At 34.5% G+C, this 15,110-nt stretch overlaps 1 protein-coding gene across 4 annotated transcripts in view; it reads left to right on the top strand.

Annotated features, from left to right (window-relative positions):
* The first annotated feature begins 8,143 nt into the window (after positions 1-8,143).
* Positions 8,144-15,110, top strand: part of LOC141404937 (putative sodium-coupled neutral amino acid transporter 11) — a 228,548-nt gene continuing 221,581 nt past the window's right edge. The window contains exons 1-2 of one of the 4 annotated variants that reach the window (XM_073988783.1): positions 8,144-8,306; positions 9,045-9,385. In XM_073988783.1, the coding sequence (XP_073844884.1) occupies positions 9,326-9,385 (60 nt within the window). In that variant the 5' untranslated portion in view covers positions 8,144-8,306; positions 9,045-9,325. Of the gene's footprint in view, positions 8,708-8,993; positions 9,386-15,110 lie in introns of all 4 variants that reach the window. The other 3 variants (XM_073988785.1, XM_073988782.1, XM_073988781.1) reach the window with 3 other exon arrangements.

Consider the following 15,110-nt stretch of genomic DNA (forward strand, 5'->3'; position numbering starts at 1 on the left):
ATAGGTGTGGGCCAATGAAAAGAGCATCACCTACAATCGGACAATAACAACAGCAACAACATAGGATGAATATACTGTAAATCATGTAGATAGATAGACATACAAAGATACGGCAATGTACATGTCTAACATTCCAGAGAATTGTGTGGGGAAAATAAACTGTCGAATAACGATTACTGTGACAACAACTACAACAACACAAACGTATTTTCACCGAAACGCTCATTCACATCGTTGTTGGCGTTGTTTTGTCATATAGAGTTGCCGAGCTTAATTTTACTTTCTTGACAGTTTCAACGAAAGTTGCACAGATTATGGATTAAAGAAGGAACATTTTAAAGTAGGTATTACATCAAAAATTTCGTCAATGCGTTATGGTGAGCATTAAAGCATTGTACATAGTGTTCTGTTGTTGTTATTTTTTAATAAGAACTTCAACACAAAAGGAGATTATTTTGACAACAGGTCTTCTGGACCGTATGTGTGATCATTTCCATACATTCCTATTGAACATACGCTAGGAAGAACAAATGAGGCGCTCAGTGACAAAACAAATAACCCACATGTTCAAAAAAATCTAACTGACTATAAAGATTTAACCGGAATGTAGTTCCACGTAATGAACTGGATAGTTCCATGTAGTTTAATTGGCACAAATCTATTTGTTTCATATTAGGTTCAACAAAAATAAGTAAATTTCTGAAATTTGTTATGGAACGTTTGGAGGCAAAATAACGAAAAGTACCAAGTACCAGCATTGCCAGGAAGATTCCATTCGGGGCCAAGATTATATTAGCATCATAATCCGTTTTAAACTGTCTTGTTTCCTTATGCAACGTACTACTTTTCTCTTCATCCTGTTACTCTCTGTGTGCTCCACGAATGTGTGTTTAATGTTTCTTTTAACAGACCAAGAGGTTCACTTGGGATCAACCAACGTGACTCTTTCCAACATGACCGAAGTTGCAATATTATTTTACGTAGCGTAGAATAAAATTAAAAGAGAAAAAACTTTAATGTTTAATTTGTATGTCGTTGTCGATCTGGTCGAACGACGCCCAGCGATTGACAGGTAACGTCGTAAGCTTTCCTTCAATTAAAATTCCAACAAACAAGTAAGAACGACGTTAAAAATCAAAATCGGGAGGTATGTTTCTATGGAGGCTAAATAAAATGTGGACCTATACCGACGAATTTCAGGAGGAACGTTTAATACCCTCAAAGAATACTAAATACAAAATTTCAGCCATCTTGAGGTACCGTTCTAAGGGGTCTATATGAAGATGTGGTCCTATATCGATAAATTTAATAGACACTTTGTTTTAGACACTTCGGTACGTAGGCGTGGACTATATCGACAAGTTTTAGGTGGAAAGTTTTATACCGACAACGAAGACTAAATACCAAATTTCAGCCACTTTGGTGGGATATCGAGGCCACAAACTTCAAAATACCGAAAATCGGAAGGTTTCGTTCTATGAGGGCTATATGAAGGCTTGGGCCTATACCGACAAATTTTAAGTGGAAAGTTTTATGCCCCCATCGACGACTTAAAACAAAATTTCAGCTATTTCGGTGGGTATCGAGCCCACAACTTTCTAAGTTCCGAAAACCGTTCTGGCGTAATTTGACATTTTTTTAGAAAGTTTGAGAGCTTTTAGCCTAAGCGTACTCTGGACAGTTTTATATACGACCATGTGTTGGGTTGTTTACAGTGCACTATAGGTAATTTGAATAAGTTTTTAGGCAAAAACGATTTTTGCCCTTTTAATAACGCGAGTTTTATAATTTAAATTGAAGAAAAAACATGTCAAAATATAGGGATGTGCAATTTGTTTTCAAATATATTCAAAATTCGCGGTAAAATTTGAAGTCAAATTCAAAATTCCAAAATAAAAAAATACAAGTAAAAAGTCGTTAAGTTCGGCCGGGCCGAACTTTTTATACCCTCCACCATAAAATAGTCTTAATTAAAATGGAATAATTATGGATTAGGTGGAACAACTTTTCGACAATGGATAAATTCCTACTGCCTCCCACTATTGCTTAAATTACACTGTGAACACAAATGTTGAGGCAGGGATAATTCCTTTTGGAAATGAAAGCCCTTGGTGTGTGTATAATAAAAACCCCGAAGGGCAGATGCGCCGTGAGTCGAACTTCTGCGTTATGGCGTGATGAAGTTTTTGCGAGAGACCCTGTAAGCCATCATGAATTAGCATTATATCTTTGTTTGTTGTTTTTGTAGAGCACTTAAGCAACAGTGAACAAAGATATAACGCTAATTCCTGATGGCCCACAGGGTCTCTATCAAAAATTTTATCACGCCATAACGCGGGGTTCTTAATATACTCACCAAGGCCTTTCTTCCCCAAGAAGAATTTTTCGTGCCCCAGACTTTCACCTCCATTTTGTTGCACAGTGTTATCTAATCTAATCTAAAAAATGTGTTCAGCTAGGTGAAAGGTACCACCAACGGGGCTATATCAAAGGGTCAACCTATCTTTAAATTTTTTTGGCGGAAAAGTTTTATAGCTGCAGGGAACTTCAAGAGTCAAATTGAGGGTAGTTTCATCAAAACAATGTAGACCCTCAAAAATGGACCCATATTGACGAATTTTAGTGAAGAAATTTCGTGACCACTGAAAATTCCCGAAAATCTGGAGGTACAGTTATATGGGGGGATATACCAAAACATGGACCTATATTGACGATTATTTTTGAATAGACAAAATTGTAGCTAAAATTCTCAAAATACCGATCATTACAGCGAGTTCGGTTAAAAATTGCAGCTAAAATTCTCAAAATACCGAAAATCGGGAGATACTGTTATATGGGGGCTATACCAAAACATGCACCTATGTTGACGATGTTTCGTGGAGATGTTGATCACTAGAAACCCCAAGTGCCAAATTATAGCTAATTCGGTCGGCAAATGTGGCGAAGAACGTCAAAATACTTCAAATGCGGAGGTACCGTTATATGGGGGCTATACCAAATAGTGGACCGATATGGTCCATCTTCGAACTTGACCTGCCTATGGAAAAAAGACCCTCGGGTGCAAAATTTCAGCACTCTTTCTCAATTATTGCGGACGCTAGAGTGATTACAACAGACGGACAGACGGACGGACAGACGGACATGGCTAGATCGTCTTAGAATTTTATCCTGATCAAGAATATATATACTTTATAGGGTCGCAAATGATTAGTTCGATGTGTTACAAACAGAATGACAAACTTAATATACCCTCCATACTATGGTATAAAAATAAAAATAAGAGTAAAACATAGAGCAGAATTTAAACGCAATTTGTTAGAGTTTTGTAATTGTCAAATACATGGATATGATATTTTATTTAAGATATAATTTTCTTCCAAGTATTTGTTATAGCGCACAGAGGGGAAATTTGTGTTAAAATTTGATCAAAAGCCCTAGAGAGCTCATTTATAGTCGGATTGATATACAATTTTGCACAAAGCATATCTTCTGTACAAGGATTAATCCTATAGAAAATAATGAAAATCGGTCCAGATTTGGATGCAGCTTCCATATATATTCGCATCTGATGTGAGATAAAAATGCACCAAAATCACTGAAATTTGAGACATGCAACCTGAACAAGCCTAAAAAACATTGAGCCAATTTTCAAACAAATCGGTACAGATGTAAATATAGTCCCATATGCATATATTTCATTCCAAATTTTATTTTTTGAAACTTACTTAAATTAAATTTTTCTCAATTCACATGAGAAAAGTCGTGAATGTGTCTGAATAATGCAAACATATTTGATAGGTGTTGGCTTAGTCTGATAAATAAGAGTCCCGGTTATAAGGCGGAACAAAATTTAGTGTGAGTAAGCCTTGCAATTCCATATAAAAATATTTCATATTTTAGTTGAGAAAAATTAGATTTTTTCGGAATGGCGCAAATATGCGCAATTTTTTATGATTGAATCTGATATTTGAGACTCAAGCGCATAAAACATTAGAAGAAACTATGGTCGGGAAACAACGGGGAAATAGTCTTTTCCACTATCGAAATTGTAGTAATCTTAAAAATTATCATAAAAAAATGTTCATAAAGAGGATATGTATCACCATTTTTAAAGAGCAAAGATGTAAAATCAATCTGAAAATCTTAAATGCTAATCTTGTTCGGAGACTGTACAAAAACAATAAATCTTGAAAAAGATAAATTTTCACGAAAATAATGTCATTTTAATGTTCACCTAATTTCTTAGTTTTCGAAAATTTACTTTTTGTTTTCAGTATGGCTGAGTTCAATCGACTGCTGCATTGGATTGGTTAATCTTACAAAGATGAGGGTGGTTATAGCAAATGTGGAAAAGAGTCTGCTTGCCGTTTATCAACATTTTTTTCATAAAAAAACGATTTTCATATTTTGAGTTTTGAGCAATTTTAGGCCTATGTTTCCCCTCTGTGTAGCGGTAAAAATCGTCATTATAGACTTTTAGGAAATTGTCCATGTTTGTCTGAAATTCAGCCACCGCGAATATTTTCAGAATGGGTTTCTGAATTAACTACATAATATACCAAGATGCGTTTTTTTGCGTTTTTTGAGTTATATCACTTTTTTGAAGTGGCCTCATTGCAGAAAAAATATTTTTTTCAATTTTTGGTTTGGTGAAGGAAATATTGAACACAAAAAAGCATCAGATTTGAACTAAAACGACATTTTCTTTAAAGAAATATTCACCATGTGTTGTTAAAAATGTACAGACGTGTCGTGGTCAACATTTTTGATAATTATACCTGTAATCGTTTTAGGGATCATGATTGCGCGTTTTATTTGGTCCTTTTAAAGAAATAATATTTATAAAGATCTCTTAGCGAATAAATATTTTAAATATATCAATGTTTATAAAAATATTTTGGAGGATCCATATTTTAGTTTAAACGCCTTATTTAGGTTGGAACAACAAATATTGTTCGTTATATCCTGCGATCTTTTAAATATATATTAAAATATTTGAAACAGTGCTTAAATTCGTCACAATGCGCTTATACTTAAAAGGGGTCCTGTAAATCCTAACAAATTCTAAGAAATTCTACTCGCGTGGTGACAGTTTTTGTTTGTTATAATCGTGTTAATTTTAAGAAGTTGAATGTGTGTACAAATGTTAAGAAAAATTCTTTCGGAACACAAAACATTACTCGTTATAAAAGGTGTTTCTTATAGCCGATGTACGCTATATCCGAATTCTACTGTGTAATTGTTTGTTTTAGCTTACTTTTGCATATAAAGCATTAAAAATGTATAAAAAGCCCATAAGTCCTCCGCTATTAATTTCAGCCTCAAAAACAGGTCAAATTACCTATAGTTCAGTGGCTTGATTGAGACACCCCCAAAACATGGTTTTTGGACGCTTTTACAGCATCTTCTTGTGACGAAAATCGTTGATCACGCCTTTTTTGTCTTGATGTGCCGGAATCAAATGTAGTGATTGGATCCCCAGTCTGGGCTGTACGGCGCATGCCCTTTCAATTCCACATTTTGTCCGGTCAAACAGGGGCTGGTTTGAATTAATGAGTGAGAGCTCACATTTTTGATATTTCTCAGGAGACTTCAGGCAAACAAATTGTAGTTTAACACTCAGAATTAGCCGTCCTACATTTCTCAAGCCTTATAGTTGCCACACGGTCAGTTTTGCCGAAGAAACAGGCAACCATTTGCTTCGAAAGTCTTCTTCCATGAACAAATTTCATGCAATATAAAATGCTAGTTGGTGGCGGAAATGTCCAAGGGTGCCACTATCTCACGATATTACACATGGCGATCTTGCATTATCCATTCAGGCACAGTTTTATTGTTTTCTGGCACAGGATCCGTTTTTGGGCGACCCTCACGATCTTCGTTTTTTGGCGAGTATCGGCCACGATTGAATTCATTAAACCAGTTTTTCATATTGCTGTAGGATAATCCTTTACCTACATACAAAGATTAAATTTGATCGATTTACTCTTGCCGTGACAACCATTGCGTTGGCTAGGCTATATCATAATAATGAGCGATGATGAACCCGTTGAAAGTATAAATAGGGGCAACATGGCGGTACACGCATAACTGGCAGGACAAGGCTTCAATGAAGCGAACGAGCGGAAGGCGAGATTGGAAAAGGCGGTATTCCAAAAAGCGAATCACTTAACAGAGAAAAGTGGAGATCTTTTCTTAGTTCAGCTTATGAAACACATGGTCTGGAATGAGCCAGTTAAGTAAGTAATATTACTTGCAGGCAAAGATCAGGTTTGTATATGGACTATGTGGTGTACCTCCCACACAAAATGTGCGAAAAAGTACAGTTTAAAGCTCGTATCGGATAGTTTTGAAATTTTTTTGGAACAAGTTTTGCTTGCGGGCCCTATTACGACGGCGCAATTTTTTTCGGGGTTAAATCCATACTTCCTGAGATAATGGGTAGTACGTAACATAATCCTCAAAAACCGATTTGGTCCAAACGTTATTATTTCTTACATGCTCAGATTATGTCCGAATATTGACTACATCGGCCCAACCTTTCAGGTACCTCGCACACAAAGTTTGAGAGGACTTCTCTGGGATCGTTTTTATACCCTCAGCATTTATGCTAACGGAGGTATATACACTTTCATACGGGCAAAATGTGCCTCATCGAAATAATGGTTTTAGACCCCAAGTATGTTTGGATGAAATGTGTTTCAGACAATTTGGGGTCGATTTAGCAATGTCTGTCCGTCTGTCTCTCTGGCTGGTGCGCACGATAACTCTCGAACGGATGATCCGATTGTCCAAACTTAGTTTAAGTTCGAAGATGGGTTATATCGGCCCACTCTTTCCGGTACCTCCCCCACAAAAGTTCGAAAATGTTCGTAAAATTTGTGCGCACGATAACTCTTGAAGGGAGTTACCGATTTGGTCCATACTTTGCACATCGTGAAATGTCTACCAAACTTAGATGAGGTTTCAACATGGACTCAATCGGTCCACGCCTTCGGGCATTTCCCACACAAAATTTCGGAAAAGTTCAGTTTAGGTCCTGCTCTCGAATCGTTTTGATTTTTGTTGTAATAACTTGTATTCACGGTCCATATGGGGGCCGTGTATACAGCAGTTCATAGACAAGAAAATAAAAAAAGACGGAAAAAACGCCGGAGGGATTTTTAAATAAATCACGATCAAAATTCACAATTTTAGAGTTTTTTTAGGTTTTCACGATTTTGCTTGGAAACCGCAAGTCGTTTCGAAATGAGTCTAAAGAAAATGTTGTAGCTGTGACAATTCTCTACAAGACTGACCTTTAGGTTTTTTTCGTAGCTTTTTCCATTTTTGAGATATAGAGGTTCAGTTCAAATTTTTAGGTTTTTATCTCAAGTCTTCAAGATTTTGCTTGGAAACCGCAATTCATATCAAAATTGGACGAAAGAAAATATTGAAGCTGTGAAAATTTTCTACAAGACTGGATGATTTATTTTTTCCTAGGTTGTACCATTTTCAAGATATAAAAGTTTTATTTGGGAAATTGCAGTAATGACAATGGTTTATAAGGAGGCGATACAGTCAGTGCATTGTCTCAATTTGAACTTCTATAACTCAAAAACGGTGAAACCTACGAAAGTATCATAAAGGTCAATCTTGTGGAAAACTTTCACAGCTAAAACATTTTTTTAGACCCATTTACATAGGGCTCGCGGTTTCCAAGCAAAATCGTAAAAACCTTAAGAACACCTAAAAATGTGAACTTAAATCGCGATTTATTTGAAAATCCCTCCGGCGATTTTTTGTTTCTTGATATTTCTCATCTATGAGCATTGTAGTTTCAGAATCTGCAAAAACTTCCCAGGTGTAAGCACGTTCCATTTAAAATTAGTTAAGGCGCACCGTGAACATACTTGGGGTCTAAAATCATTTTTCGATGAGGCACATTTTGTCCATATGAAAGTGTATTTACCATAAATGCTGAGGGTATAAGTACTTAAAATATTTTATACTATTTATTATATCTTGTTTAAAAAAGTCATATAGAGTAAGAAATGATCGCTCAACATGTTGTAGAAAAATTCAATTCCAAACTTTGGCAACCCTGCTGTTGATGGTTGTTGCTGCTGTTGTCGCCAACAACAATAAGAACAGAGTTCAAAATGAAAGCAAAAGTAAAATAAAGCTTGCATCCTTCGGAAGTCGGAAGTTTCGCAACAAATTTTTTTCTGCTCTGCCATCAGTTATTAAGTAAACGTCGAAGAATCAGGCAATACGCTTAAGAAACTCAACGGAAAAAATATTGCAAACAAAAAACATAGCATCAAGTAAATAAAAACAAAAAACAATAATACAAAAATTATTTAAATAAATTGGGGAAACATAAAATAAATTAAAAAGAGAAATATAATTCAGAGTTATGTAGTTACACAACTTCCTGGAAACGAGTGTGGAAGTGAAAGTGAAATTAAATGTTTAAACTTAAAACAACAATTTAAAGTTTTTATAAAGTCGAATAAAAAGAAGTAATATTTACTTTTTGTTTATAAAAGCAAAAATAAATAAAGAATAATATTACAAAGAAAGAATATAGTAAAAGTTTAAATGAAAATTAATAAAAGTTCATAATATTCAAAATATCTTTGAGCACTGACACAACAACTTTTATCACTGATACGCCTTTAGGCCACCCACAAGAACATATAAAAATGAAATAAAAACACAAAACGTAACAACAGCAACAACTACTCAATCGAAGACGACCCTCTGAGGGTTTGCATTTCATTCCATTTTCCCTTTCTGATTTAATCTGAAAGTTAGTTCATTTCCTGTTTTGTGTGGTTGTTGCTTTGCATTTGGCGCACATAGTCCAAAACCACAGACATAGTCAACTTCTTGTTGTTTCGTGTCAGCTAACTTGGTTGGGACAATTGCAGGAACATGAACTTAAAAGAAAATTTAATTATAGTCATTTTTTCATTTTTGTTTTTTTTTTTTTTTGTTACTTGTTTCAGTGGGTCGTTTTGTTGCCGTTGTTGTGATTGAAAAATTCTTTGAAAAATAAGATATATACAATAGTGAAGGTGATATGAAATAAAATTGAAGAATCTCAAGAGTAAAACGTGTAAAAAGTGAACAAAATTTATTTAGTTTGTTGGTGTACCTCAACATTTTGACAACTTATTTTGAAATTCGATTCAACGTGAGAACATCTCCATTTGGCCACATCCGTTCAGCTACAACAACTTATGTGGGGACCACATATTTCGCATCATCATCATCGTTATCGTTGAATTTTAATTGAATTTTATTGAAAAGGCCAGCAACAGCAACAACAGCAGCAAAAATGAGTGATACCAGCCATCGATATACAGCCAGTGAATTCAGTTATATTCTTCAACGTCAGGTTGGTATTTCCAATGACATTATTGTGGATTTCCCAAAAACCCATTTTGTTGTATAGTGTGTATGTTTCTTACGTTTATTGTTGTTTTTTTTTTTTATGTTTTAAACATTGTTGCTCACTCTGGGGAATATTTGTTGTTTGTTTCTTTTTGGGTTTTCCTATGCATCACTTTCTCTCCATATTCGTTCGCTATCTCTGTTAAGTACAATTTATTTACTGGTTTTATTATTGCCAAAGTTGTGGTCAGTCTATGGTCAAAAGATTGATGAGATTGTAAAACAATTGTTGTGATTGCTCTGCGAAAACAATTAATATGGCGGTAACAGGTTGGAGGTCATGGCATCGGAAGACATTGGAAAATTTATTATTTAAACTTAAAATAAACCAATAAGGTAGTGATCAATGTCGGGTGTCTGGGGTTTCCCACTTTTTCTTTGCTTTGGGTGAGGTGAGATTAAAAAAGTAAACAGCCGTTAAGTTCGACCGGGCAGAACTTTGTATACCCTCCCCCGATAAAATATTCTTAACAAAAATATAATAATTAATTTCCTTTTTTGTTCACGATTTTAGGTGCAAAACTTTTTCGATCGAAATGCCTAAATTTTATAATCTAATCTGAATAAAAAAATAATTAAAATTATTAAGTTACAGTGTTTTATTTACAAATGCACTTAAAACTAGAAAATAATTTTTCATGATGAAATCTCTCAAATAAAACGCTTGCATTTGAATTAAAAATTGTGACAATGTTAAACGTCAAGCGTTTTATTTGAGAGATTCCATCATGAAAAATTATTTTCTAATTTTAAGTGCATTTATAATTAAAACACTAACTTAATTTTTTTACTGATTTTTTAATTTTAACCATTTTTTAACCATTTAACCATTTTTTGACCATAACCAAATTACAGTAAATTTAGGCTGAAAACGTAGATAAAAACTTTAAATTGCCTGAAATCGAGTGGTACGGTTATATGGGGACTACACCAAAATCTGACCCATGTCCACAATTTTTGGTCTGGGAGTATGTGTACAATTGGGAACTCCAAATGCCAAGTTACAGCTGATTCAGACTAAAAATGAACATAAAATCCTCAGAATACCTGAAATCGGGTGGTACCGCTATATGCGGGCTATAGGAAAAAATGGACCCATATTGGTTATGGTTTCATATTCATGTATTGTCATCCAAATCTGAAAAGTGTGCAAAGTCTCAGTTCCGTCAACTGTAACTTTGTTAAAAATGAGTTACTAGATTTGAACTAAGCGGACACCAAAACAAGTTAAATAAAACACTGTAAAAATGTGTTCAACCAGGAGGTAACTTCTTTATATGGGGTATATGTCAAAGTGTGGATGTATCTTGACAATTTTTGTGGAAAAGTTTTACAACTGCATGGAATTTCAAATGTCAAATTACGAGTAGTTTCGTTCAATAATATAGCTGAGACACTCAAAATACCGAAAATCGGGACTTACCACGGAGAACCTCAAATGTCAAATTATAGGTAGTCCGGTTAAAAACTTTAGCTACAATCCTTAAAGTACCGAAAATCGGGAGGTACCGTTTATGAGGTCTATAACAAAACATGGACGTTGACGATTTTTGTTGAATAAGTTTCGTGACCACTGCGATTCTCAAATGTCAAATCACAGCTAGTTCGGTTAAAAATTTTAGCTAAAAGCCTCAAAATACCGAAAATCGGGAGTTACTGTTATATGGAAGCTATACCAAAACATGGACCTATGTTGACGATATTTATTGAATAAGTTTTGTCACCATTGAAAACCTCGAATGTCAAACTAAAGCTTGTTCGATTAAAAATTGTAGCAAGAATCCTCAAAATACTGAAAGTTATATGGGGGCTATACCAAAACTTTAACGTATGTTGTCGACCTTTGGAGGAAAAGTTTCGAGACCATTGGGAATCTCAAATGTCAAATTACGGCTTGTTCGGTTAAAAATTTTAGCTAAAAGCCTCAAAATACCGAAAATCGGGAGGTACCGTTTTATAAGGGCTATACCAAAACATGGCGATTTTTATTGTTGACGATTTTTATTGAGTACGTTTTGTGACCCCAAATATCAAATTACAGCTAGTTCGGTTAAAAAATATATTCAAAATACCCAAAATTGGGCGGCTACATGGTCCTATGTTGACGATTTTTGATGGAGAACTTACGTGACCACTGATAACCTCTTACAGCCAGTTCGGTAAAAATTGTAGCTAAAATCTTCAAAATACCGAAAATCGGGAGGTCTATATGTGGGGTCTATACCATATTATGGACCTATGTCCATGGGTTTTGGAATATCATTTTTTTGGTCACTGAGGACCCTAGATATCAAATGATAGCTAATTCGGTTTGAAAACGTGTATCAGTCGGCTTTGCCGACTGACAGTTGGTCACCGTATAATTTAGTGGTTTTCTACTATTATTTCAAGAAGCATGGACTTTCTGTAAACAGGACATAGTTATATATGAGATATTCAAATTTGGACTAACGCAATATCCTGTTGGAATGTCGTTCTGCGCTCCAGACACAACATATTGTGGCCGTAGAGGGTTTTAATACCAGTCGTGTCATTTTCCCAGTAAGTATAGACTTGCACTGAACGAAAGGGCCCTTAGAATAACATTTTTCAAGAAAAATCAAAACGATTCAAAAACAGGTCTAACAGTCTGTTTATGTATTTCAAAACGAAAATGTGTGCACATGAAATACACCCAAACTTAAGTTTTGGCAATATTATTTCCTTTGCTTTCGCTTCAAAACAACAAGTAAAAAAGTGTCAGTCGGCTTTGCCGACAGATATATACCCACAGCCAATATGAAGTGAAACTTTTACCTCCGGACAGATCGAATGTATTTCAGGTTTCTTCAGAATTTGGCCTTTTTTGGACATTTGAACCTGCAGACAACAATGTGGAATAAGAATTAACTGCACTAAGACACAAATATTATACTTTTGTAAGGCAGGTACTCTTAGGGAAGACCGATATGGGCCATTTTAGAAGTTAAACTAAATTTTGATAAAATATTAGGATATCCAAAGTGATATTTTTTAAATATTGGGGAGAAGTACCGAAAGTTGTGGACCGGTATTGCCCATGTGACTAAGTTTGGATATAATATGACGAAGACCAAATGTTGGACCAAATCGGTTGAACATTTCGAGAGTTATCGTGTTCTCAGACCGCCACATATGGTGACATAGGGGTTTTTTTACACCTTTCGGGCTGTTTTCGCAAGAAATATGGACTTGCCCCTGAAAAAAACTTTTACCGTCGTAATGGAGGTAGCGAATGCAAATCAAAGTGATTCGAGAGCAGGTCTTAAAGGGAACTTATCCGAAATTTTGTGTGATGTGTGAAGGAGTAGACAAATTTAGTCCATATTCGAACCTGATCTATATCTGGTAGATATATTAGGATGTGCAAAGTATGGATTACATCGGTCACTCCCTTCAAGAGTTATCGTGCGCACAAATTTTCCGAACGTTTTCGAACTTTTGTGGGGGAGGTATATGGTCTAAAAATAAATTTGACAAATTATATCGAGAGCGGTTAATATAGGAATATAGCTACCCACATATATTTTCGGTCGATTTCATGTTTTTGTTACGTATGTTCAATTTCAATGAAATTTTGAAGACATAGCAGTCAGTAAAAGTCATCATTATTTACAGAAGTACTTATAGTCGGGAAGGAATTGACCAAGGCTACAGCTATTAAGTATCATGTCTTTGAGAGACTTTTTAAGATGTATGTTTTATTATGATATATCTAAATCATTAGGAATACTTATAGGCGGAAAGGCTTTCGGAGGAGTGTTACTCCTGAAACATACAAAAATACCATAGTAGCTCCATAACAACCATAAATAGGTATATAACGCCTTCATATCTCCTATATTTATTTGTTAAATATTAAAAACGTTAAAATAATTCTGGCATTCCATTATATTTTATCGTAGTGATTTTCATGTACAGCAAGACTATATCTTTTAATTTATTTTATTTTATTTATTTATTTTTCATTACTTTGCAATCGAAGCCATATGGATAAGTCAATGGCCAATTCATATATAATTACAAATTAAATAAAATATTAAACATTATTGTTCTTACAAACTATACATAACAATTAAAAAAAAAATGATTGCATTGATTATAATTTGCCTCCTTTACATCATAACTACTCATATAATTTATATATATTTTTCGAAATTTACATTGGGGGCTAAGATGTAGCGTCGGCTGCATCTTAGCACTAAAAAACCTATAAAATATCGCTAATTTGCGCAAAGGGAATACAATTTTTGTCCGCATCCGATTTCAATGTCCACCATGAAAATCTACATCGATATATATCTATTTCAAGGCGATCAATCAAGAACCGTGTATGTAGCATCCCACACTATTGTTTGGGATAAAATTAATGTAGCTCCCTTTTCATTGAAGTTTTCAAATCTCTGTTTCCGCTAAAACGAAGATGCTGTACTCGTTCTTTCATTGCAGTAGAAACGAACCGCAGAAAACGCGATATTTTCAAAAACATTTTTAGGTGATTTTTATACTTTGGAATTTATCGTAACTCGCGTATTAGTAGATGGATTTTCACGGGGAATGATTTATTGGATCCGGAACGTAAAAAACTAAAATGTGCAATCAAGTACGAGGATTTCGAATGACTATTGTAAAAATTGGGCCCGAAAAATATGATTTTTAGAAAAATGTTCGCACAAAATTTCCGTATTTGGATGCAGATTTCTATGAAGCTGTGTAGACTACATTCACGGCACATATATCAAATAACTCAGAATCGCGAGTTCTACAATCCTATATATGATTTTTTGAAAAACCTGTTTGCGGAATGAATTTAGAAGAAAATGTCAAAAAACACTGTAAATCTGGCTTCAAAATGTCAGCATCATTTAATGGTAGAAGCAGATCAAATTTTTAAAAGTAATACATTAGTGAGATGATCCTTAGTTAGTTTGCTTCTACTTTTACTTTGACAGGAAAATCGGGAAAAGTTTGGTTTATTCACAAATCAAGAGAAAAAAGGCACTTTGGCTTCAACCGATTTTTATCTATTTTTCAACATAAATATAGTCCAAAAACATCTCATTTTAGCCAAAAACATTCTAAAAACACCTAAAGGGGTAAACCTTGGCTTCAACTATGTTAAAATTTCAAAAATATTGATGATATACCCTTTCTAGCCTAAAGGCTGAGGGTATAAAAAACAAATCTGAAAAGCGCACTCAAATTTTGTAGTGTTTCTTACACATTCATTCTTCTTGTCGACATACATAAGCAGGCTCTTAAACTGCACTTTTCCGAAATTTTGTGTGGAAGGTACCCGAAGAAATGGACCGATATAGTCCATTGATCTGTATTTTAGATATATTAAATATGGACCAGACGGACGTGACTAAATCGACTCCAAATTTTCTGAAGCAGAGGCACATTTTTGATGGTATCAAAGTGTATATGAAGAAAAGACAAAATTTTTTAGTTTTCCATAAAAAAAAAATTAAAAAATTTTTTTTAAGCTACATGAAAGATTTTTGGTACATAGATTGGGAAAAAAATCCCGTTCTTAAATCTGTTCGAGATACTAATTTTGGTTATTGCGCGCAAAAGTTATGGCGGTTTCAATTCTGATAAAAAGAAAAAAATCTTTAAAAGACTCTAATCATTATATTGAGAAACTC

Source organism: Musca autumnalis, unplaced genomic scaffold (assembly GCF_047663935.1).
Source record: "Musca autumnalis isolate F117 unplaced genomic scaffold, ASM4766393v1 scaffold_5, whole genome shotgun sequence".
In the NCBI taxonomy this organism is placed as follows: Eukaryota; Metazoa; Arthropoda; class Insecta; order Diptera; family Muscidae; genus Musca; species Musca autumnalis.